The sequence below is a fragment of the Hemiscyllium ocellatum genome, chromosome 42, assembly GCF_020745735.1.
Source record: "Hemiscyllium ocellatum isolate sHemOce1 chromosome 42, sHemOce1.pat.X.cur, whole genome shotgun sequence".
NCBI classification, from domain to species: Eukaryota; Metazoa; Chordata; class Chondrichthyes; order Orectolobiformes; family Hemiscylliidae; genus Hemiscyllium; species Hemiscyllium ocellatum.
In genome coordinates this window covers 32,777,710-32,803,537 of record NC_083442.1, presented here as the reverse complement: position 1 = coordinate 32,803,537, position 25,828 = coordinate 32,777,710, and the positions used below count along the sequence as shown (strand labels likewise).

Sequence of the window (25,828 nt, the reverse complement as noted above, 5' to 3'; positions counted from 1 at the left end):
ATCCAACAAAGAAACGTGGCAAAGTTTCTTTAATCAGAGGGTAGTGAAAATGTAGAAGTGCTCCCACAGAAAAGACTTGAGGCAAAAAGAGGAAAGTAGAAGAATATATGAGATCAGAGGGTAGAAAGCTGGGCTGAAAGGCTGAGATGAAGGAATTGGGACGATAGGAAACACCAGCACAGAAGAGTTGGGCTGACTGGCCTTTTTTGAATGCAGTATGTTTGATGAAATTTCTATGGCACTTAAACAAACCTCTCCAACATCTCAATGAGCTTTACATAGAATTAATTAATTGGAATTCCATTAACTGCTATTGTACTTCAATTGGTACAATGTTTCATGCACTGCAAGGTCCTGCAAGGAGGAAGATCCTGAAAGTAGTAACAATGTGAATTAGCCGGGTAAGAAGACAGGGATATGAGGAAAGAGTAACCAGGAAACATTCTGCTTTTATGTGTACCTGTGAGTCTGCATGTAGTGACATGAGTTCCTTGTCATTGTGCTGAACAATTAATAGAGGTTCCTCTTTGCGCAGTCTCACCATTGACTCCATCTCTGCACCACTGATGATGCAATGCTGTCTCGAAACATAGCCAGATTATACTGAAAACCACAAATGCTGGAGATCATAGTGAAGACAGCATCCATGGAAAGAGAGCAAGCTAGCGTTCGAGTCTAGATGACTCTTCATCAGAGCTCCACTTCAGCCTGCTCTTTTTCTCCATTGATGCTGCCAGATTCCTTGTGATCTCCAGCATTTGTTGTTTTCAGTACAGATTCCAGCATTTGCAGTAATTTGCTCCAATCACTGAGATTACAATTCAAGCAAACCTTTTATTTTATTTCCTTTAGCTCCCTGCAACATGTTAGATACAACATTCCTTTAATGTTGCACAACATTCCAAGACATTATCAGACAAAATTTGTCACTGAGCTATGTAATGTGCTATTAGGACCAAGCTCATAAAAGAATGTTAAAGTAAGGACGATCGTAGTTTAGAGAGGGAATTAATGTGGTTAGCTCTGTTAAACCCAGTTCTGAAGAATTGTACAGTAGTACTATCTAACTAACCTGGCAAATCTCTAGCGCAAAAAGAAAAATATGGTGGATGTCGAAAGTCTGAAGTAAAAACCCGAAATGCTGAAAATATTCAGCAGGTCAGCCAGCATCGAATCGGGGAGAGAAAACAGGAAACGTTCCAAGTCAACTCCCTTTCATTCAAACTCATTTAGTTGTCTGTCATGAAGGCCCTGTGGATTTTTTCATTGGTACAGCTGTAAAAATCAGTTGGTTTATAATAATCAAGTTGAGCATCACACAGCAGTGACAGATCAGTGTGTGGCTATGAACAGAACTTATTTGACTTAAAATAAAAATGTCATCTGATTTGGTATATTCCACTATCTCAAATAAGTGGAGCTTGTGTGTGTTTGAGCCCACCTTGCTGTCTGATCATAAATCACTGTCCTAACATCTCCCCAATGTGACATTTCTCACTACAAACAATGCTTTAGTATGCAAGCTATGCAGGCACTGTCTACACGTACAGTCTTTTCTGCTTGAGTTCCATTCTGGCCCTCACAATAGCTTCACATCTCTTTGATGTTTTGTTTCAAACCGTTTATTTTCCTCAGTGTTCTATAACAACTAACAATTAAGATGCAAACACCATTTCCACAATGCTACAAAATCCATGATTTTCACTAGAGTCAAAAACAAGTCCCTACTTATACGTATCCTATACATTGATGGACTAATCTCACTTTTTTTCTGTCTCTCTCTTTGTCTTTCACACCCGCTTTAATTGTTTCTTTCTCTTTTCTCTCCTTTCTGTCTGTCTCTTCCCCTGCTTTTATCTTTCTCTCTCCTATTCCCTTTTTTCTTTATTGCTTCTGTCTGTCTGTCTCTCCCTCTTCCCTTTATCCGCTCTTGCTGTCTCACTGTCTCTCTATAACTCTGTCTGCCTTTCCCTCTGTATCTGTTAGTCTCTCTCTCTCTTTCCCTTTTACTATCTGGATATTGATCCTCAGTAACAATATCTTGCTATCTGTGTTTTTTTGTAAGAACATGAATATATTTGTAGAGTGAGAGAAGTAACAGTGCCTGTCGCAGTTGGCCTCCCTTTAACTAAATTTATTTCTAGTGCAGTGATCGCAAAAGAAGATTAATTGAAGCAATATGTAAGTTTTAGACTGAATCCTAGCTGACAGAAAATGTTTGTGCTACCCTATATTGGGAGAATGTGTGTTGGCTTCCTGACCCCAGGTGGTAATATTGCAGGGAAAGTTGCAACAGCTCTGCATTTTTCAGGTTTTTGAGACAGCCATGTACTTAAGAAAGAGTGAGGACTGCAGATGCTTGAAATCAGAATCGATAATGTGGTGCTGGAAAAGCACAGCAGGTCAGGCAGCATCGGAGGAGGAGGGGAATCAACATTTCAGGCATAAGCCCTTCATCGGGAATGATTCCCATTGATTCTCCTGCCTCTCTGATGCTGCCTGACCTGCTGTGCTTTTCCAGCACCACACCATCGAATCATACTGTATGGAGTTATATTTGTGCTTCATTCAAACCAGGCAATCTCACTAGCTTTCCTCATCCCTTCAACCCGCCCCATTCCCAAAATAATAATTTAATTAATTGACAGTGAATTTAAAACCTAATTTGTGCAGATAAAAATTCCTAGGAAAGATGATTGAGCTAATGTGATTTTGCAGTCTATTGTTCCCATTGTTCTGGGAATAAAATTCTTTCCCTTTCCTGCTTGTCCCCATGCCATTCAGCATTCTCAGCTCAGAAGCTTGGGAAGTGATCTTGAAATCTGTTTGAGTGAGCTGACGAGCAAGTTTTAATAATCAAATCAGATGTTATATGCTCTCATTCTTTAAAATTGAAATCCTGGCCAATACCAGTGAGTCGTGGTGGAAAAATGCATGCTGAATACGATAACAAAATCAGGAAAACTGAAGATTTGAAGGTGAAGGAATAGTAGAAAGATTTTTTTCCTGTTAACCTGGAGTGAGAAGCAAATTCCATCAGTGGGTGCATGCAAATATTCTTGCTGCATTTCCACACACTGGACTTTCTTTTTATTCTTGAAATAAATTACTGGCACTTGTGTTGTGCAAATATGAGTTGACATTGTTATCCCAAGCTTGGGTATTGTCCAAGTCTTGCTGCATTGGGAAATGGACTCTTACATTATCTGAGTCGTCGCTAATGGTATTGAATAGTATACAATGACTTTATGTTGGAGGGGAAGGTCATTGATGAAATATCTGAAGGTTGTTGGATCTCAGACACTACCATGAAGAAATCCTGCTGAGGTATCCTCAAGCTGAGATGACTGGCCTCCAACAGACACAACCATTATCCTTTCTGCCAGGTATGACTTCAACCGAAGCGTTTACCCCTTGATTCTAATTTTGCTCCTTGATACCACATCCAGTCAAATGTGGCCTTGATGTCAAGGGCTGTCACTCTCACCTCACTTCTGTAGTTTCTTGTCCATGTTTGAACCAGGCTGGAATGAGGGTCAGGAACTGAGAGGCTCTGTCAGAATCCAAAATGAGCATCAGCGAGCAGGTCACTGTTAAGCAAACACCAAATGATGGCACAGTTGATGACACTTTCCATCACTTCACTACTGATCGAGAGTAGACTGATGGGGGTGTGTTTGTCAAGGTTGGATTTGCCCTGTTTTTTTTGTGTGGAAGACATACCTGGTAGATGACAGTGTTGTAACTGTGTGGGAACAGCTTGGCAGGGAAGTGGCAAGTTCTGAAGCTTGCTCTCAGTGCCAATATTTTACGCGTTTCCCCTCACACAGAGGTTCGCAATAGCAGTTCACTGTTCTCGCTGCAATTTATGGAAATAAACTAAAGATCTTTTGGCATTGGAAAGGATGGATTAAGAATCTGGGTGAAGATCCTGCATCACCAAAATCATTTTTGAAGTATTCATTCTCCTTCCTATTTTGTAAGCTGATTTGCCTGCCATGTTATTTGTTTCCACATTTTTAAAAAACTTTCCATAATGATGGCACTGATTCAGCTTTGATTAACCAAACGCTATGTGTTTCCCCCTCTGCTGGGTCATCACGACATCCCAGGCGAGATGCAGGAGTACATACAGAGGAAAGGAAAGCTGGGAATCTTTGTGATATTGTGGAGGAGAGAGAGTTGGTAGCAGTGGTTTTGCCAAACCAGTCCACCATTCATATAGCCTAGCCTCTCCACTTCTTCCTTTAGGGTCCTCCATAAACCATACCTCTCTGAACCAAGCTTTTCGCGATCTGTCATCAAAACTCCTTGTATGGCTGTGTCATTTTTTTTCTGGTTATACGCCTGTGTTATGTTTGAGCTGTTCTGCTGCATTTAAATGTAGTTGGTTGTTGTTGATATGGGATTGATTTGTTGTGGACCTGTGCTATAGCAAGATGAAGATAGTTATGGAGAAATAAAATTAGATAAGTTAAGGAGATGCTTGAACAATGTACGGCCCATCCTATCTGTGTCAGCTCTTTGCCAGAGCAATCCTATACTATCCCACTGTCCTCTGCACCCATTGTTACCTTGTAGCTCTGTTATCTGAACTTCTTTGGGAAGGTGTGGTGCTTTGTGCCTTAAGTGTCCCATGTTCGAACATCCCTGAGTAATATCTTTTTTGCTAAGCTCCTCCCTGCATCCCTTTTTCCATCTTTGGCTCTCTTTGTTACTTTCTGTAGAGTCAGAAAAAGTCGATATTCATTAATTGCTTCATTAAACTTTTTATTATTGCTTTTTAAAAACTCCTATTAAGTCTTGGCCTTCTCTGTTATAATGGAATAGTCTCAGTCTTAGGAAACTCTGAGGAGAAATTCACATCATGGCATTCTCATGGTAAATCTACACTGTATGCATTCTGTAGCTTTAATGTTCTTCCTGTGATGAAATACTCTTAACCAGTTCCTTGGACCTATTTACCATGACTCCTTTATTCTTGTACTGTTGATACTTTATGCGTAGACACTTATGTACTGAGAAAATGAAGCCTGATTGACTGTCTAACTTAATTGGGCTGATGTTCTGCAACCACTCAAGTCTGTTATGTTTTGTGCAGGAATATGGCATAAACAAAGAGGAGAAGCTGGACATTGCCTATGCATATTGCCTTCCATTGATCAAAAAAATGCAACTTGATCTACAACGGACACATGAAGATGAATCTGTCAACAAACTGCATCCACTGTAAGATGGTGGTTGGGAATATGAGCCTTTGCTCTTCCAGAGTGTGCATGTGTACTTGATGATAATGTTCCAAATCCATCTGCAATTGGCTTGCATTTAGAGTCATAGAGGTGTACAGCACAGAAACAGGCCCTTCGGTCAAACTCATCCATACCAACCCACATATCCCAACTTAATCTAGTCCCAGTTGCCAGCATCCGGCCCATATCCCTCCAAACCCTTCCTGTTCATATACCCATCAAGATGCCTTTTTGAATGTTGCCTCCTCTACTACCTCTGGCAGCTCATTCCATGCACGTACCACCCTCTGCTTGAAAACATTGCCCCTTAGGTCTCTTCTATATCTTTCCCCTCTCACCCTAAACCTATGCCCTTGAGTTCTGGATTCCTCCACTTCAGGGAAAAGATCGTGTCTGTTTACCCTATCACCACAATCGCCTGATGAAGGAGCAGTGCTCCAAAAGCTAGTGCTTCCAAATAAACCTGTTGGACCATAACCTGGTATTGTGAGATTTTTAAGTTTGTTCACCAGAGTCCAACACCAGCATCTCCAAATCATGACTACCGTACCCATGCCCTTCATGATTTTATAAACCTCTATAAAGTCGCCCCTCAGCCTCCAATGCTCCAGGGAAAACAGCCCCAGCCTATTCAACCCCTCCCTGTGGCTCAAATTCTCCAATCCTGGCAACATCCTTGTAAATCTTTTCTGAACCCTTTCAAGTTTCACAACATCTTTCCGATATGAAGGAGACCAGAATTGCACGCAATATTCCAACAGTGGCCTAACCAATGTCCTGTACAGCTACAACATGACCTCCCAACTCCTGTACTCAATACTCTGACCAATAAAGAAAAGCATACTGAACGCCTTCTTCACTATCCTATCTACCAGCAATTCTACTTTCAAGGAGCTATGAACCTGCACTCCAAGTTCTCTTTGTTCAGCAACACTCCCTAGGACCTTACCATTAAATGTATAAGTCCTGCTAAGACTTGCTTTCCTAAAATGCACCACGTCGCATTTATCTAAATTAAACTCCATCTGCCACTCCTCAGCCCATTGGCCCATCTGGTCAAGGTCCCATTGTAATCTGAAGTAACCTTCTCACTGTCCACTACACCTCCAATTTTGGTGTCATCTGCAAACTTATTAACTATACCTCCTATGTTCATATCCAAATCATTTATATAAATGATGAAAAGTAATGAATCCAGCACCGATCTTTGTGGCACTCCACTGGTCATAGATCTCCAGTCTGAAAAACAACCCTCCACCACCACCCTCTGTCTTCTATCTTTTGAGCCAGTTCTGTATCCAAATGACTAGCTCTCCCTGTATTCCATGAGATCTAACCTTGCTAACCAGTGTCCCATGGGGGAACCTTGTTGAACGCCTTACTGAAGTCGATATAGAGCATGTCTATCACTCTGCCCTCATCAATCCTCTTTGTTACTTCTTCAAAAAGCTCAATCAATTTCATGAGATGTTCCATGCACAAAGCCATGTCAACTATACCTAATCAGTCCTTGCCTTTCCAAATATGTGTAAATCCTGTCCCTCAGGGTTCCCTCCAACAACTTGCCCACTACTGATGTCAGGCTCACTGGTCTATAATTCCCTTGCTTGTCCTTGCCATCTTTCTTAAAGAGTGGCACCACATTAGCCAACCTCCAGTCTTCCAGCACCTCACCTGTGACTATCAATGATACAATTATCTCAACAAGGGGCCTAGCAATCACTTCCCTAGCTTCCCATAGAGTTCTAGGGTACACCTGATTAGGTCCTGGGGACTTATCCACCTTTACGCATTTAAAGACATCCAGCATTTCCTCCTCTGAAATATGGACATTTTTTAAGATGTCACCATCTATTTCCCCACATTCTGCATCTTGTATGTCCTTTTCCACAGTAAACACTGATACAAAATACTCATTTAGTATCTCTCATCTCCTGCGGCTCCACACAAAGGCCGCCATGCTGATGTTTGAAGGGCCCTATTAACTCCATAATTACCCTTTTGTCTTTAATATATTTGTAAAAATCCTTTGGAATCTCCTTAACCCTATTTACCAAAGCTATCTCATATCCCCTTTTTGCCCTCCTGATTTCCCACATAAGTATACTCCTACTGCCTTTCTACTCTTCTAAGGATTCACTCCATCTATCCTGTCTATACCTGACATATGCTTCCTTCTTTTTCACAACCAAACCCTCAATGTCTCTTGTCATCCAACATTCCCTACACCTACCAGCCGTTCCTTTCACCTTAACTGGGATATACTGTCTCTGAACTCTCATTTCTGAAGGCTTCCCACTTTCCAGCCATACCTTTACCTGCGAACATTTTCTAGGGTAGCAGGGGAGAAAACCTGTAAATCCAGCAGAAAAGAATCTAACTGCTGACAGCAGAATCAGGGTGAACTGCAGTAGAAATTTTTTTCCAAATGAGTTATGATCTGGAATGTCCTGTCTGAAAGGCATTAGAAACAAATTTCAATAGCAACGGTAATTGGAGTAGTACTTTAAAAGGAAAAAAATTACAGAGCTATGAGGAAAGAGCAAGGAAGCATGTCCGATTTCAAAGAGTTGGCACAGGCTTGAATGGCCAATCAGCTTGAAGATCTTTAATTTCATCTTTGTTGATTAAAACACATAACAAGAAAACAAAGCATGAAATGGGGACAATTCCGGAACAACTGTACAGGAAAGGGAAAGTGACTGATTTGGACCCGATTGTTTCCAGTGGCAATAATGGGTGAAGGCGCCAAGTTTTTCTCGTTTGTTCATGTGATGCTGGTGTCACCACCTAGACTATCACGTACTGCCCATCCCTAATTACTGTGGCGAAGGTGGCAGAGAGTTGCTTTTTGAACTGTAGTCCTCTGCATGTGGGGGCATCCACTATGTTGTCAAGGCAGAAGTTACAGGCTCTTGATTCTGTGCCAGTGATGGAATGGCCATATCATTCCAGTTGTGCAACTTGGAAGAGAACGTGCAGGTGGTGATGTTCCTCTACATCTGCTATCTTTGTCCTTTTACATGGTAGTGGTTGAGGGTTTTGAAGGTGTATCATTGTGAGCCGCTGCCACTGCACATTAGTAAAGGGATTGAATGTTGAAGATGGTGGACACAGTGGCCCTTTGTCTTGGTTGGTGTCAGCTTTTTCAGTGTTGTTGTGCTACACCTTTTCAGGCAAGTGTAGAGTATTCCACCACAATGCTGACTAGTACCTTGGAGATGGTGAAGGGGCTTTGGGGAGACAGGAGATGTGTTATTCACTACAGAATTCCTGTCGTCTAACCTGCCCTTTTAGCTACTGTATTTGTGTGTCTAAACAAGTTCAGTTTCTGGACATTGGTAAGCCCCAGGATGTTGATTGTCAAGGAGTGATTTAATGGCTTTAATTAAATCCATTAATTAGATTCATTCTTGTTGGAGATGGTCATTGACAAGTGAATGTTACTTGCCACTTATTAGTCTTAGCCTAGATGTTGTCCATGTTTTGCACATTTGGACATGAACTACTTCAATACCTGACAAGTTGCAGATCCTGCTAAGAGTTGTAGCTCTTAGCTCCCACATACCCACCTCCTCCCCGGACTTTATGATGGAGAGAAAGCCATTGAAGGTGAATGGGCCTAGAACACTACCCTAAGGGTCTCCGACAGAGATGTTCTGGAGTTCAGATGGTTATTCTCCAACAAGAGCAACCATCTTCCTTTTTGACAGGTCCATCTCCAGCCAGCAGAAAATTTTCCATCTGATTCCCATTGGTGCCATTTTAACTCTGGTTCCTTGATGCTATACTCAGTCAAATGCTGCCTAGATATCAAGGGCAGTCACTCTCATCTAGTCTGCTAGCAAAACTTAATTCCAAATGCGAGCTGATTACACTAGCCTCTTCTGAGGTGGCAGGTGAAAGACTTTGTTGGGTGAGGAAGTTAGGGACAGTGCTGTGGAGATCAGCCAGGATTCTCAATTCAGAGCATTGCTGGAGCCAACATGTACTCAGTAGTAAGTGAGAATAATACATTGTAATACCCTTTATCTTTGACGATATGCTTTTGAACAAGCTTCTTGTTGAAAAAAGACATTTGGGCAAAGTGCTGGAAGGCTTGAATCTCTGAGGAAAAATATTTTGTCTAGAATCTCTTTTCTATAAATCTGCCCTCCTTTAAATCTGACTTGAAACACCCAAGGTTCAGTCACTATGGAGCTACCCTTCCACTAACTCTTCCTTTGTCTCAGTATTCAATTCCATTTCTTTGACATCTTTCTGAAGTATTTCAGATGATTTCCTCTTGGAATGTTTTTCTGTAAACGCACCTTTGGTACTAAGATGTAAAAAGTGCTACAAAAATGCAACTCTCATTCAGAGAAGTAGAAAGGAAATGACAGGGTATTAAAATATGGCTAGTTTGTTATATCAGCTGTAACTCGACAGCAAGCTCACCTCAGATAATTGTAGGTTCGTGTTCCACTGGAGAAATGAACCAAAATCTAAACACAACATAGTGCAGTCTCAAGGCAGTGCTGCATTGTTGAGGATGCTATCTTTTGGATGAGACATTAAATTGTGCCCCATCTCTGTTCTCAATTGGATGTAAAAGAGCACCTTACACTTAATGTTGGGCCTGTCAGAGATGCTCATAGTATCTTGGGATTGGTGTTTTTGAAACTCTTCACAAAGGAGGAGAATGCTGCAGATATTCTTGTTAAAGAAGAAGTGTGTGAAATAGTATATAAACTGAGTATAAGCAGAAAGAAGTATTGAAGAGACTGACCTTGAAGATGAAAAAATCACAAGGGCCCCATGACTGTTAAAGGAAGCAGGGAGGAAATGGTAAATGCTGAGGATCGTTTTCCAAACCTCATTAGATACAAATGAGGTTCCAGAGGGCAGAAGGTCAGCAAATGTTGCACCATTATTCTGTAAATGTTTAAGAGAGAGAGGCCAAATGTTTATAGGCCAGTCAGTCTGACCTCAGTATTAATCAAGTGTTTAGTATTAATATTGAGAGAGAGGATTGGGAGAGGCATGGATTTATTAGGAGTAGTCAGGGTGCTTTTGTGAAGTACGTAAGAATAGAAGTTGACATTCCACCCATCTGTCTGCTCTGCTATTTAATACAGTTATGGCTAATTGAAAACATTGTTGCCTTTTATCCCATAACCCTTCACACCATTGTTAGTCAAAAATCTATCAATGACTGAGCTTCCACAACCAGCTAAGTTAGATAATTCCAAAGATTCAGAACTTCTGAACAAAAAAAATTCTGGTCCTAACGGCCATCCCTGTTTTTTTTTAGAACAAGGGATTTAATTTTTAGATTGTGGGGGTGGGGGAGGGGATTCCGTATCTTCATCTACCCAGCCTATCACTTTAAGCATTTATAGCTTTCTCTAAGATCATCTTTCATCTTTCAAAATGCTAGGGCCAGTTTGGTCAATCTTCTTCCATAACAACAAACCCACCATCATGGAAGCAAGTCTGTCGAGCATTCATTGCCTCTATCAATGGCAATATATCCTTCCTAAGATAAGGAGACTAAAACTGCACACAGTATTCCAAAACTGCACAGGTCTAACCAAGCTTAAATACAATTGAAACAAGGCTTCAGTACTCCTTGTTCTCAAACCTCTTGAAGTAAAAGCCATCATTTCATTAGCTTTCCTAATAACTACGCCTAAACCTACATATTAGCCTTCAGTGACTTATTGACAAGACCACCAGGTCCCTTTGGACATCTTTGCTTTTCAACTTCTGACCATTTAAGAAATACTTTGCAATCTGTTCCTTCTATTAAAGTGGATAAACCCCCGCTTCCTGCATTATATTCCATCTGCCATTCACTAAACCTGTCCAAATACTCCTGAAGTCACTTTACACCTTCCTCAGAACATGTATTGCCGTTCTGATCCTTGTGGCACCCTACTAGTCAATTTACCAATGCAAGAATGACCCATTCAATTTACCAATGCAAGAATGAGTGGGCGGCACGGTGGCACAGTGGTTAGCACTGCTGCCTCACAGCGCCAGAGACCCGGGTTCAATTCCCGACTCAGGCGACTGACTGTGTGGAGTTTGCACGTTCTCCCCGTGTCTGCGTGGGTTTCCTCCGGGTGCTCCGGTTTCCTCCCACAGTCCAAAGATGTGCGGGCCAGGTGAATTGGCCAAGCTAAATTGCCCGTAGTGTTAGGTAAGGGGTAAATGTAGGGGTATGGGTGGGTTGCGCTTCGGCAGGTCGGTGTGGACTTGTTGGGCCGAAGGGCCTGTTTCCATACTGTAAGTAATCTAATCTAATCTAATTTAGTCCTGCATGTTAGCCAATCCTTCCTTCAAGGCAATACATTATCTCCTATTCCATGTGCTGTAATTTTGCTAACCAACCTCCTGAATTAGAATCCCTACCGTGTGGAAACAGGATCTTCGGCTCAACCAGTCCACTCCGAACCCCTCCAAAGAGTAACCCAACCAGACCCATTCCCCAACCATATGTTTAATTTGGACTAATGCACCTAACCTACACATCCCTGAACACTATGGACAATTTAGCATGGCCAATTCACCTAACCTGTACATCTTTGGACTGTGGGAAGAAACAGGAGCACCTGGAGGAAACCCACTCACAGAGAATGTGCAAACTCCACACAGACAGTCACCAGAGGCCTCAGGCACTGTGAGGCAGCAGTGCTCACCACTGAGCCATTGTGCTGCCTCCTGGAAAGAACCTTATCAAAAGTCTTGTAAAAATCTAAGCAACCTTCATGCTTTAACTCACCTCTATCAATCTTATTATTAACGTCTTCAAAAGACTTGAAGTTCATCAAACACTATTTTCTATTAACGAATCCATGATGACAGGGCTGGATCGCTCATTATTTTGTGTGTCTGTGTATCCCATTCTTTATAATAAGCCTTTAGTATTATACTGTCTTTAACTTCTTTTGGCTGCCACAGTTGACTGACCTTTATTGAGATTTTGAAGGTAAGTATAATTTCTGTAAGCAATGTAATAATTCTTTTAAAGGTTATTCGTTGCCTATGTATAGTTAGTCATGCCTTTTCATATATTTTCCCCAATAAATCTCAGCCAATTTGTACTTCACACCTTTTTTATTTCCCCATTTTTAAACTTAACACTCTTGCTTCAAATTGAACCATGTTACTTTCAAAAATCATGTCAATTATTATCATTGTGAATCATCCCTAAACGCTCTTTGACAGCAACTTTTTGGCTCTTTTTTTTCACTGCACAATACTAGGTTTTAAACCTGTCCTCAAGTTGACTCTTCAATGGACTACTCAAGAAAACTAACCCTAACACACTGTAGAAATTTGTCCTATGCAGTTTTAATTCTCAATTGTTTTACCCAGTCCATATGAAGTTGAAGTCATCAATGATAACTGTGTTGTCCATGTTACATACTTTCCTTACCGCTTGATTAATACCATGCACCACATTAATTTTAATATTTGATGAGCTATAAATAGCTCCAACTGCTGCCCCAGGCTGTTTCCTAGCTCCACCCAAACAGATTGTTCTTCCAGTCTGAGATCCTCCCTTCCTAATGTCCTGATCTCACTTCAAATTATTAGCAGAATGCCTGTTCCTTTTCCTGCTTGTCTGTCTGCCCTAAACATCAAATATCCTTAAAACATGTTGGAGTGTCCTGAGGTTGTGAAAGGTGCTATACAAATGCAAATCTTTGTTACCAATTTACCTGATGAGCATGTTGCTCTGTTGTTTAGCTATTCCAGAGGGGTGATGTCTCCTGGCCGTCATGTTCGAACACGGTTATATTTCACAAGTGAAAGTCACGTCCATTCTTTACTGAGTTTGTTTCGTTATGGGGGTCTCTTGGGTGTAAGTATATATTTTACTTTCATTGACTCAGTTATTCCTTGACTATGCAACATTTGTGAGAAGGAATATTCTGCTTAATTCCACCCCCCCACCAATGAGTCCCTAATTGCATTTGCTTTTGCCTACTTCCTCCGCCTGATGAGCTACTCTAGCACCCTTCATCCTGCTCTAAAGCTATCACTGAGTTTTCTTCAATGATTTCTAGTTAGAATTCATGCAATTATTTCTCTCATTCTCAGGAGCTAAAGGATCAACAGTGGAAGAGAGCCATGGACTACCTTGGAGCAGTCTCGGAACTGAACTACATGACTCAAATTGTTATTATGTTGTATGAGGATAACAATAAGGTACAGTCTTCATAAATATCCCCTTTTCCAACACACTCAGTGCTGTAGACTTTATTCTTTAATACTTTATGAATGTTGCTGGCAAGGCCAGTATTTGTTGCCCATCTCTAATTACCCTTGAACTGGGTGGCTCTACATGCCCTACCTAATGGCCATTAACAGTCAACCACATCGCTTGTAGGTCTGGAATTGCATGTAGGCCAGGCTGGCGAAGCATGGCCAACACCTAACCTAGCATCCAGATAGGGTTTAATGACCATAGATGACAGTTATAATGTAGCTTAATATTCCACAATTCTGTATTGAATTTAAGTTCCACCAGCTGCCATGATAGAATTTGAAATCAGGTCCCCAGCGAGTTAGTTTGGGCATCTGGATTGCTAGTCCCAACAGCACCTATGTGTAACGAAGTGAACTGGAGGATTTTTCACTCTATTTTTGTAAAACCACTTTGCTTTTCAACTTTGAGATCATTTTTAAAAGATTTCTCGACTATTTCCTACAGATGTGCATTCCTCTAGTATCAACATCATTCTCCCACATTTCTCAAGTGATCACCTTTAAACAGTAATCATCCGAAGGTGATTCATTTCTGTGTTTGCCAGCTCAGAATACTTGTAGGGACCATAGCTGATTTCCCCACCACCACCACCATAATCCATCCACCAGTCTCCCCATTCCCATTCCAACTGAGCAAAGACCAACTCCAATGCCCCATATGCCATGAATGAGCTAAAACAAGTTGATTCATCACATGACAGTCTTCCTGGTCTCTGCCTTTTTGCTGCTATAGCTGTGTTGGCAATTCAGTAGCAAAGACAATTGACAAGCCCAGTGGTTGGCAGTGAAGGACTCAGCCCAGCACAGTGGGAGCAAATGTAGGCCCATTGCTATATAAGGACTGTAGTGTTGAACTTTTCACTGTATTTCTTTATTTTTTGATTTTGTACCTAATTTTGTACATTTGTACCTAAGATGGTGACTTTGTACACATTTCACTGCACTCCTTTACTTGAATGCACATGACAATAAGATCTAATACTAATTTGACTCTAGTGAGTAGAAATGCTGAAAGACCCATGTGGACCAAGGCTAACTACTTTTTGAAACTGACCAAATTTTGTTGTGTTTACTGACAGACTGATTAATTTAACTGAGTAACAATCATGATTACACTTCAGAAATGATTTTATTGGACATGCAATACTTTAGAATTGTAAATCTCAGAAGAGAGCCTTTCGATGCTTTGTATATGTGTCTGGTTATTGCTTCACCAATCCTCGTGTTGTTGGCATATTTTGGTATTTAAAAAGTTACAGTAGCTGCAAGAAAAGTAGATAAGATATTTCTTTCAAATTATTACAGCAGAGGGAGAAAATGTTCAGGTTTTATATTGAATAAACAAAGTGCCTGAAATGAATATTTGTTTACCAGTAACAAAAACAGAAATGGTTGGAAAAACTCAGCAAGTCTGGCAGCATCTGTGCAAAGAAAGCAGATTTAAAGTTTTGGGTTCAGTGATCCTTCTTCGGAACTGACCCATTCTGAAGAAGCATCAATGGACCCGAAATATTAACTCTGCTTTCTCTCCGCAGATGTTTCCAGACCTGCTGAGTTTTTCCAGCAATACACATTTTTGTTTTCGATTTCCAGCATCCACGGATATTTGGTTATTTGTTCATCAATGTTCGGGTTAGTGAGTGGTTTCAGCTTGAAATCTTTAACAGTACTACAGAGAGAGAAAGCAGTTCTTGGAGTGCTGTGTGTAATTGGAACCATTTTTAATATACTGTCCTGAACAGTAGTTAAGAGCTTCAGTTGTATTGCACTGGTGCAGCAGAATGACTGGATCTAATAGACTCACACTGAAAGCTATCAAATGTTATTGTTGCCACATCATACCTGCGCATTTCTTAATCTTTAACTTGTCATCTTAACAGCGTTAAGCATTTGAACCACAGATTACAGAGTAGATTTCATAAATCAGCTGTCAGGTTCATTTTAAAAACGATTGCTTGCTACCTTCAATGTTTCTACTCTGATCTACCTATGAAAGGTCATTTAGTCATCAAATTGTGTCATCTCCTTTGATCCAAAGGACTGACTCATAAAAGGCAGTAGTATAATGTGTGAATTAGAGTCTTGGGCTACTATGGAATCCTGAAGTTTGGGTCTCTGAATTAGGGAATTTGGGAAAATTTTCCACAGTTTTTATAAAATGTTAGAGAATTGATTGTACTCTGGCTTACAAAGAACAGAATTGTGTTTGTTTTTTTAACAACTTTATCAACTTGGTCGTAATGATGATTAGTGTTTTTGTAATTTTGGCATGCTTTGTGTTTTTTTTTAATAGGATCCTTCTTCAGAAGAAAGGTTCCATGTGGAACTTCATTTCAGCCCTGGTGCTAAAGGCTGTGATGAGGATGAAAATGCCCCCACAGGGTCTGGATTTCGGCCTGCATCAGCTGAGGTAAATCCAATTGGAGTCCCTTAGGAAATCTTCCAGTGTTCGACATTGCTGATCACTTTTGCATTTTCCTTTTTATTAACTGCAAAATATCTTATTTGCTGCAATATCCTGTTGATTCACGCATACAGCTGCATCTCTTTCAAATATAGTTATGAATTTGTAGTCCTAGAGCTGTACAGCATGGAAATTAGACCCTTCGGTCCAATCTGTCCATACCTACCAGATATCCTAAATAAATCTACACCTATTTGCCACCATTTCGCCCATATTCCTTCCTTTTCATATACCCATCCAGAGGTATTTTAAATGTACCAGCCTCCACCATTTCCTCTGGCAGCTTATTCCATACATGCACCACCCTCTACATGGTCCCTTTTTAAATGTTTCCCCTCTCACCGTAAACTTAAGCTCTCTAATTTTGGAATTAGCATTTTAGGTATTTGTCTTGTTCTCTGAAAATAATCTACTGTCAGCCGCAGAACAGTGGACTGTGCTCTGTCTCTTGGTCATAGAGTTCTTGGTTCCAATTCTACACCAGAGACTTGAGTATAATAGCCCAGGCTGAGGGTTGAGTGCAGTACTGATGGTATGCTTCTTTCAGTTGAAACTCTAGAGACATTGAAGTGAGGTTCCATCTGTGTTTTCAGGTGGACTTAAATGAGCCAAGGTATTATTTGAAAGGAACAAGGAAATTCCACCCAGTGTTCTGACAAATACTTAGCCCTCAACTATCACCACCTACGCAGTTTATCTGATTGTTTGTTGAAGCTTGTCCTGTGTAAATTTGCTGCCATGTTTCCTGCATTACATCAGTGACCGCTCTTAAAGTGTTCCATTGGCAGTAAAGCACTTGAAAGGTGCCATACAATCTCAGATCTGTCTGTCTCTAGTTTGTGTTTGTTGCTTGTCGTAGGCAGTAAATTTGCCCCGAGATTTAACTTGGTGCATGTTTTGATTCTGTCCAGGTGCACAGGGAGTTAATAAGTATCTTCTCTCTCAGAAGAACTCTCTTGGTTCTTTGCTGTACAGAAGCCATTCCCTATGATTTTGAAACTTCTTGGAGTGTATTTTATTCAATTAGATTTTGGAATTTAACAGAATCTATTATATTTATGAGCTTACACTCCACCTTAGCTTTGTACACTTCTGGTTTACTGTGTGCTCTGTGAGGCTCTCATTGCTCCATACTAGATTGTGGAGTCTGCCAAATGCAGTTTTTGCGTCTGAATGCTTGTCTATGATGCGTCAAACAAGATGTTCCCCGAATGGGTAAATTGCTCCACTGTTTCCAGCTCAGTTCCCTCAGTGACCGTACTTGATGGTCCGTATCCCTCCTGTCATGCAGGCTGATTCAGGACTTCCGTTTTCTTTACATTGATTTTTAGTCTGAAGAGTTGTGCTATCTCTGAGCAACGGCGTGCTGTTGTGCTTTACAGATCTGACTTGTGGGTCAGGAGAATGCAGTCATCAGTGAAAAATGCAGGGATGGTTTTTTCCTGTCTCTGTGTGTGAACCTGAAAATGCCTGTGATTGAAAAAAAGTCTTCACAGTCTGGACCATACTTAAACCTCTTCCTCAAGATCTTCCATTGCCTGCAGCACAGTCATTCCTGAACATGAGGGGGATTAATGTTGGGGTAGTACATTTCCCTGCTTCCTATCATTAGAGATTTGGAAGGAACTCAATAGATGATTGCTGTGCTCAACTTGTCCGTGCTGATTTTCATGAAAAAACCTGGGTGGGCATCCATATTTTTCAAGATTTTTCAAAATTCCATCTCCCCATGGGATTTAATTTCTTGGTGAGTTTTATGAAAGTGACACACAGAGCTTTGTTTTTCTCATATCACTTTTCTTCTCGCACGTCTCTGGAGTGTCTCTTTGCTGTGAGTCCGCGCTGGTTCCGTGCAATTGTTGGAACAAACCTGTTCTGAAGTTGTCCAAGGCAGGATCTTCCCAGTAATAGAAAAGGAGGAGCTCCCACAGTGGTTGTAGCTGTCTGCCTTTTCTCCTTTGTTTTTGGACGAGATGACGATAATGGCATGGCAAAGATCTTGTGGGATTCAGCCCTCTTCCCAGCAAGCCACAGCTTGGTATGTAGGGCAGGGACTCCCATGTTTCAAGGCCTGAGGTGGAATTCCATCTTCTTGTTGCTATCGGTCTGGTTAATGGTAGTCACAGTTTCCTCCAGGGATCAGCTCACAGAGTTTTTCTTTGACAGAGAATTATTTGATAAGGCTGATGGCAATATCATGCACTGAAGAATGTTTCGATGTGTTCCAACCAGCAACCCAGGATTGACATCCTTTTGGTGTGTAGTATCTTAAAATCGCTGCTACTTAAGAAATTTTGGGTTTGATATGCTGGTCCACAGACAGATTTTAGTTTTTTTTTCGAGCTTCTTATGTTGCCAGAGTCAACATATAATTGGGTGTTTTCTGTAAGTGTGTCATTGTGTATATCCCTCAGTTTATATTAGAGTGCTGCATGCTTGATGCCTGCCTGAGTCTGATGAGTTGATCTTTTTATCATTCGCAAATCTTGGGTTTCTTTGTCATTTAATTATTTGTCATCAAATTAGTCCCTCCAGCAGCTTTAATGTGCTCTTAGGGTTCGTCTGGAATGGAATCAGTAATGACATCGGGGTGTTCCAGTCTGTTCTGTGGGCTTGTAATCTATCTCTGCAAAAATGACGTTTGCAGGTCACTGACTCGAGACTGCTTTGGGTGTGTATTTGAGCTTAGGTTTGAAGTGGGAGTTCAGCTTTGAGTGAATGAGGCAGTGATCTGTACTACAATCAGCACTGGGTGTGACTCCAGTTTGCAGGACGTTCTTTAGGCTAACCTGGGGTCAGTGTTCAATGTGGCGATATTTCCGTGTGGTCTTGAAGCAATCTTTATGTTGAAAGAAGGTGTTGGGTGTGGACAGCTGTTTTTCTGAACAGAGTTCCAGAAACAGATGTTTATTTTCGTTGTAGTTTTCAACTCCATGCTTTTGAAACCCTGCCTTCCATGCCACATTACCATGGCCAACTCTGGTGTTAAAGTCACCAAAAACAACAATTTTGTCCTTGGGAGGGGCATACATGGAAATCTGTGTGGAACTTTTCCTTGTTAGTTGGGTTAGCCTTCAGGGTTGGACTATAAATGCTGATGAAAATTGCAGTTGGTCTTCCTAGTGGCACAGGCTATATTCCCTCTAATATGCCGTCATGTTGCACAAACCTCCAAGGTCCATGCATGAAAGCAACTTCCTGAACCAGAAGTCAATACAATTACACATATTAAGACTTGCCTGTTGACTGCACTGGATGGTAGGGAAATGAGCACTTGTTTACATGGCCATTCCTAGGAATCTCTCCAATTCAGGAGCCAGCAGTGCTAACCTTCCAAATGCTGATTTGCAGCCTGCAGGTAGTGTTGAAACTGTGTCTGCCAGTTCTGTCATTTTCACCCCTATCCTGCAGTGCTGACTAGTTGAAGTTTAGTTGGGGCTGACATTTTTTCCTCCTGGCCTGCACAGTGGACCTTTATGTTTTAGTACTGTTTGTGTTGATTGAGTCCACCTAGAGCCAGTGAACTAGGACAGCAACAGATTCAGAGTTTCTACTTCACAAATTGTATAGCCTCAACTACTGGAAAGAAAATGCACTTATTGGTACTATTTGCTTATTTATTTTATGGTTCAGTGTATCTGTTTGGCTGGTAAAGCTTGAATCTGAGTCTCAGCTAATGACTGATAATGTGCAACCTTTCAGGAAGAGGTTAGTATAGTAAACCTTGTAGCTCAAGTAAATTGAAGAAGCAAAGTTCATTTGCTGTATTCAAATTCTACCGATTTTTACGTGGGCACATAAACATATCTGGGAGAATCAATGAACTTGTGTTCACCTGCAAAAGAAATCCGAAACATACAAATCGCTAGAGACAAAAACCGAAATTGCAGGAAAAGTCTGGCAGCATCTGTGGAGAGAAATTAATGTTTCAGGTTTGGTGACCCTTATTCAGAACTGATGGTAGCTACAAAAATGTTTTTTATGCAGAAGATAGGGTAAATGGGAGGGTGTAAGGAATAAATAGTAGGTGGCGATGGAAACTGAAGAGAAATAAGGACAATTGGACAGACAAAGGAGTAGAGGAACCTCTATTATTCGATCATCGACTATCTGAACTTCTGATTATCCGAACAAGATCTCAAGGTCCTGATGCTTGGGTAAACTGTATTGTCCGAACAAAATACTCCCAGCCCGTGTTGTTCGGTTAATCGAGTTTCCTCTCTATATGACAGTCAGCCTGACAGAGTGAATAGCTGCTGATGAGGACTGTTTATGGCTAGCAATGGGTTGTGTGTAATAGCAGACCATGTGATAAGAAAGTCTGGTAAGTGGGGTTGGGGTAAGGAAATAGGGGAAGGCATCTCAAGCCCTAAAATCGTTGAACTCGATATTGAGTCCAGAAGGCTACGAGTTCCAAGTGGAAAATGAGGTGCTGTGCTTCCAGCTTGCGCTGAGCTTCATTAGAGCACTGCAGCAAACCGGAGACAAATGTTGGCCAGGGAACAGAGTGGGCTGTTGAAGTGGCAGGCAACTGGAAGCTCAGTCTTTTACACGGGCCGAACGTAATGTTCTACGAAGCTGTCACCCAGTTTATGCTTTGTTTCCCCAATGTAGAGGAGACCACATTGTGAGCAGCGAATGCAGTAGACTAGATTGAGTGAAGTGCAGGTAAAGTGCTCCTTCTCCTGGAAAGTATGTTTGGACCCTCGTATACTGAGGAGGGAGGAAGTAAACAGGCAGGTGTTACACCACCTGTGGTTGTAGGGGAAGATTCTGTGGGGCTATGGGTTTTTTTTTTAAGTGAAGGTGGAGTGGACCAGGGTGTTCTGAAGGGGAACAGACCTTTCTGAAGGCTAACAAAGGAGGGGAGAGGAATATGTGTCTGGTGGTGGCACCCCACCGGAGGTGATACAAAAGGAAGCCTATCGAGCTTGTCATGACTGTTTGAAAGAATTACCCGAGCCCCGTGTCTGCAAAATCTACTCTACGTATTTCTTCCAATTAAAAAGAAATTACTTAAAATCAATGTGGTATCCTCACGACAGTTGAACTGTTTTTGAGGTGGCATATCCTTAACAGCTGTCCTGCAAAAAGAGAAAAGGAAAACTACTGAATGCAAAGGAAAAGGAGAAAGAAAGCAAGAGAAAGTTTATTGTAATGCTGTTTATTTCTTCCTTAGAATGAAGGTGGATCAAAAACTGATCAGGGCAGTATGGAGGATCTTTCAGAGAATCGGGGAAATGATGATGCAGATGGGTTTCTTCCAGCCTTGCCTCAGCCAGCTGAGCCTTTCCAGAGTCACAGGAAGACTGCCCTGACGAAGACCAGGAAGATGGGCTCAATGGAGGTAACCAATGGGGAGTTGATATTCAGCACATCACAAAGTGTTCACATTTGGTGCTCATCCACAATTATCCATCCGCACCAAAGAAAACAATCCCAGCTTCTCCAATTTCTGTGTGCTTAATTGTCACCTGAGCCCTATTGTACTGTCCATTCCTGGTCAATGACAGGCACCATTTTATAGAGATACCCAGTTCATGCAGAAAAAATGTTAACCACAAGCATTACTTCAGGTTAAGTGATGAATGCAGGGGATGAAAGTCTTCACTGGTTAAAATAGTCATTTATTTCTAGTCCAAGGTGTAGTGCATTTACTGTGAGCCTAATTCAGAATTGCCTGGGTTGAGGTGACAGGCTGAGTTCCTACTCTCAAGTGATTCAGATAAAGCGTTTTCTGTGCTCCATCTTGAAGTTGCAAATAAAAGAGCTTGATTAACCATGAATTAATGGGCACACATTTCTGTAAATGCACAAAGCAGTTGGTTCTCAGATTATTGGGTTATTTTTATAATGGACTGCTGTCAGAGATGACGACCAGTTCACTTGTGGTGACCTATCCTCCTGTTGTGTAAATCCTCTTTGGGTTGCATTTGTTTTTCAATACGAAGGGAAGTTTGCCCCATGTTAGTTGCCACCAATTGCTACAATAACAGAGTTGGTATTTGAGAGTTGTAGATCGATCATGTCCAGTCAATGATTTTGCCAGTAGTTACTGAAGTCCTCACTGTATTGTTTTCACTTTTTAATGCAAAGTATCTCTCTTGCTGGCAGGTGCTTTCTGAGAATTCTTCAAAGTACAGCGGCTACCGGTTATTGGCTCCTCCATATTCTAGACAACTGTCTGATGTTAAGCAGAGTGGTCTGGGTAAGAAAGTTAGACATATCGAAATCTCTGAAGAATACAATAGTGGTTCAGCTTCACAATTTGCAAACCCCCATAAATAACGATTGTATGATTTTAAATCTACCCACAAGTACTAATGTAGCATGCAAAGACTAAACATTTGCTTTCAGATTTTAACCAAACTTCAGAAGTGACTTTTAGAATTGTTAGGAGCTCTAGACCAATTTCCAAAATTCCAATTAGCCTTCAAGCAAATTTTTTTTTTCAGGGCTGGGGGTAGCAATTTGTTTGCAGATACTACACAGACTTTTATTTTCTCATGGGGCAGGTAGCACCTCTAGCTATTACCATGCAGTCTGTGTTATTCAATAGTATTAATAGTATGATTCACCATCGCATCATTAAATACCTTCTAGATGAACATTTAGTCGAGAGAGCTTTAATCTTTAAAAGAACACGACACGTTGTTATTTGGGAGATAGTGGGGGTAGGCAGAAACCATGAATAGGAATGCCGGGTGCAAGAGAAAAATGGGCACAGGTCCAACTTACATGTCCCATTTCAGGAATTCCAGTGTGATTGAAAGTGTGCAGAAGCGATTTGCCCAAGGTACAACTTGGGGAAACACTAGAAAGGCTTTGTTTTTTTTTTCATGAGTATGCAATAGAAATATTCAAGATTGAAATGAGGTTGAAATAGAAATATTCAAGGTTTAGTGGGGTTTTGGTAAATAGAGAGAAGCTGAGGTTGCTGGTTTTGAGTTAGTAACTTGACAGCCTCAAGATCATATTGATTTGACATCACAAATAGAACAAAGGTAGCTAATTGCTTATACTTTGAAGAACTTTTTTAATTGAATGGAAAGACCTGGCAAACAGTGGTGGAAACATTCAATTTTGCAAAAGAAAAATTGTAAATGGTATAAAAGAAGGGCAAATCTTAAGATGAAATGTTGAGCTAGTTCAGATAATGCATGGGCTTGCTTTAAAATCCTGTTTTAATCCTGGGTAGTAATCCTCAATACTCACATAACTAGTTATAATGTTGTGTAATGCTGATCTCCAAATAACTCTTCAGGATGATTAATTGCTTACAAATACTAAATGGAGAGAAAGTAGGGTACCAAGTGCAATGGAGGACCAGGCACTAAACTTCCACTTTCGGAACATTACACAAGATGTTAACGGGTGGGTTAGGTATGCAGGTTTCAGATGGCATGCCCCCATGGGAAAAGGACTTTGTCAAAGCGCAGCTGCTTCTCCTGTCCAAGCAGTGATGTAAAAGACAATTAACTTCTCCCCATAGCTGTTAGCCCTTTGCAGCAGTTACCAGGTTGTCCAAGGCCCAGGAAACCTGGCCACTCATAAGACAACGTTCAAAGCAGTTTAAGTCAGAGGTTGCCACATTGATAACATAATAAAATATAGATATGTGTTTCTCCTGGAGTGGTGCTTATGGCTGTGCGTTCCATTTTATACCTTCCCCTGTAAAACTCAAAAGTTGATGGGTTGAAGCTGGAAAAAAGACACTCACTCATTCACTAGCACACTTCTACTTCACACACCCCACAAACTCACCCACAACCCAGACCCCCATTCCTCACGCAGTTCCCCCAATTCAACCTCATACAACACACACCATCTCTTCAGTCTCTCTCTTCCTCCCTTGTCGGTCTCCCTTGTCCTCTGCCTCGCGCTCTCCCTCTCTCTCGCTCCCTTTCTCTCTGTTGCTCCCTTTCTCTCTCCCTTTTTCGCTCCCTCCCTTACTTGCACCCGCCCCCATCCCCTCACATGCATCTGCCCTCTCCTCCCTCGCTCTCTCTGTCGCTTCCCGTTGTCTCCGTTGCCTCTCGCCCCTGTCTTGCTCACTGACACCCCCACCTCACCCTCTCTCGCCTCCTTAGAATCCCCTGCCATGTGAAAACAGGCCATTTGGCCCAACAAGTCTACACGGACCCTCCCAAGAACATCCCAACCAGACTCACCCTCTCCCTGTAGCCCTGTATTTCCCATGGCAAGCCCACCTACCCTGCATATCCCTGCACACTCTGGGGTAAATTCCCTTGGCCAAACCATCTAACCTGCACATCTTTGGTCTTGAAAGGAAACTGGAACACATGGAGGAAATCCATGCAGACATAGGGAGAATGTGCAATCTCCACGTAGACAGTTGCCGGAGACTGGAATCTTCACACTTTTTTTCTCTGTCTCTCTCTCTCTCTCTCCATGAATGCCTATATATTAAAATTCTTCCTGTGGGTTCAGCGCCTGGATGATTGTTGGTTAACTTTAAATTTATTTTTCAATTTAGATTCTCATTTAACTTGAGAGAGATCAGTCTATTGACTGCAACTTTCTACACAATGGGGAATGAGGAAATTGGAGCACTCTCCATGCTGGTATGACAGGGAGAGTTTCTTTAAGGCTGGAGACCAGTGTTCGTTGTTATGGCAAAGTTGTAACAGTGTCATCTACCATCTAACTGTGCTGCACCTGACCTGGGAATGAGTGTTTCTTGCTGACATTGGGTGTTTCCCAAGGGTAATAGCCCTCTTTTTGACAAGTACAAAACATGTTGGAGATAAATTTATAATGACAACTGACCTCTATTGATGCTTGCTCTTTAACATAGACATTTTTTAGTTGGATAACTTGGGTTGTTTGTTGACAGCCCAATAGACTTCCAGGCTCTCTCTAGCTTGTTACCCCTGAGTCAAGAGTGTGGTGCTGGAAAAGCGCAGCGGGTCAGAGCATCCGAGGAGCAGGAGAATCGAGGTTTCGAGCATAAGCTTTTCATTCCTGATGAAGGGATTATGGCCGAAACATTAATCCTCCTCCTCGGTTGCTGCTGACTATTGTGCTTTTCCAGCACCACACTCTCTACTCTCTGATCTCCAGCATCCGCAGTCCTCACTTTCTACTTATTTTCCCTGAATATCCATTTAACAAAACAACTTGGGATTTAGCATGCATTAGTGTTGTGGAGTGGTGATTTCAGAACATTTGCACAAACGTTGGCATCTTGGCTACCTATACTTCAGTGCGAACATATTGACCAACAATAAAGTTAGTAATAACCTCCTCCTGGCTACTTATTTTCAGTGGGCTGATTTCAATTGTTCAGTGTTCTTACTGACAACAGGCAGCAGTCTTAGTTATTCAACATAAATCAATAACTGTGTAATTTATCTAGCACTTTTAGCACTTCAAAATATCATAAAACACTCCAGTGGAATCTAGGTTGAACTAAAATTGACATTGAACTATGTAAGGAGGTATTAGGAATGCTATCAAAAAGCTTGGCCAAAAACATAGGCATTAAAGAAAGGAATGAAAGAACTTGTATTTATATCCCAACCACTGAATATCACAAAGGAATTTATAGCCAGTTAAGTACTTTTGAAGTGTAGCTATTGTTACAATATCAGCAACACAGCTGCTAACTTATGTACAAGATCCTGGAAATTGCAGTGCAATAACTCCCAGAATATCAGCTCCATTTGTGCTGGCTGTGGGGCAAATACTGGCCACGATAAAAAAGAGCAACTTCAAAAGGAGGGTTATTATCAGGAGGGAATTCTAAAAGGTTAAGACCAAGTGCCTGAAGGGCAAGATTTGAGAAATGTACAAGAGAACAGAACTGGAGGAACACAGTATATTTGAATGGTTG

General features: G+C 41.3%; 1 protein-coding gene across 4 annotated transcripts in view; it reads left to right on the top strand.

Moving 5' to 3' along the window:
* The window catches only part of ppip5k1a (diphosphoinositol pentakisphosphate kinase 1a), a 167,549-nt gene that overhangs the window by 89,035 nt on the left and 52,686 nt on the right, over nt 1-25,828 (top strand). For all 4 annotated transcript variants that reach the window (XM_060853729.1, XM_060853728.1, XM_060853726.1 and 1 more), the window contains exons 20-25: nt 5,102-5,229; nt 12,987-13,101; nt 13,341-13,448; nt 15,802-15,918; nt 21,152-21,319; nt 22,087-22,180. In XM_060853729.1, the coding sequence (XP_060709712.1) occupies nt 5,102-5,229; nt 12,987-13,101; nt 13,341-13,448; nt 15,802-15,918; nt 21,152-21,319; nt 22,087-22,180 (730 nt within the window). The remainder of the gene's footprint in view (nt 1-5,101; nt 5,230-12,986; nt 13,102-13,340; nt 13,449-15,801; nt 15,919-21,151; nt 21,320-22,086; nt 22,181-25,828) is intronic.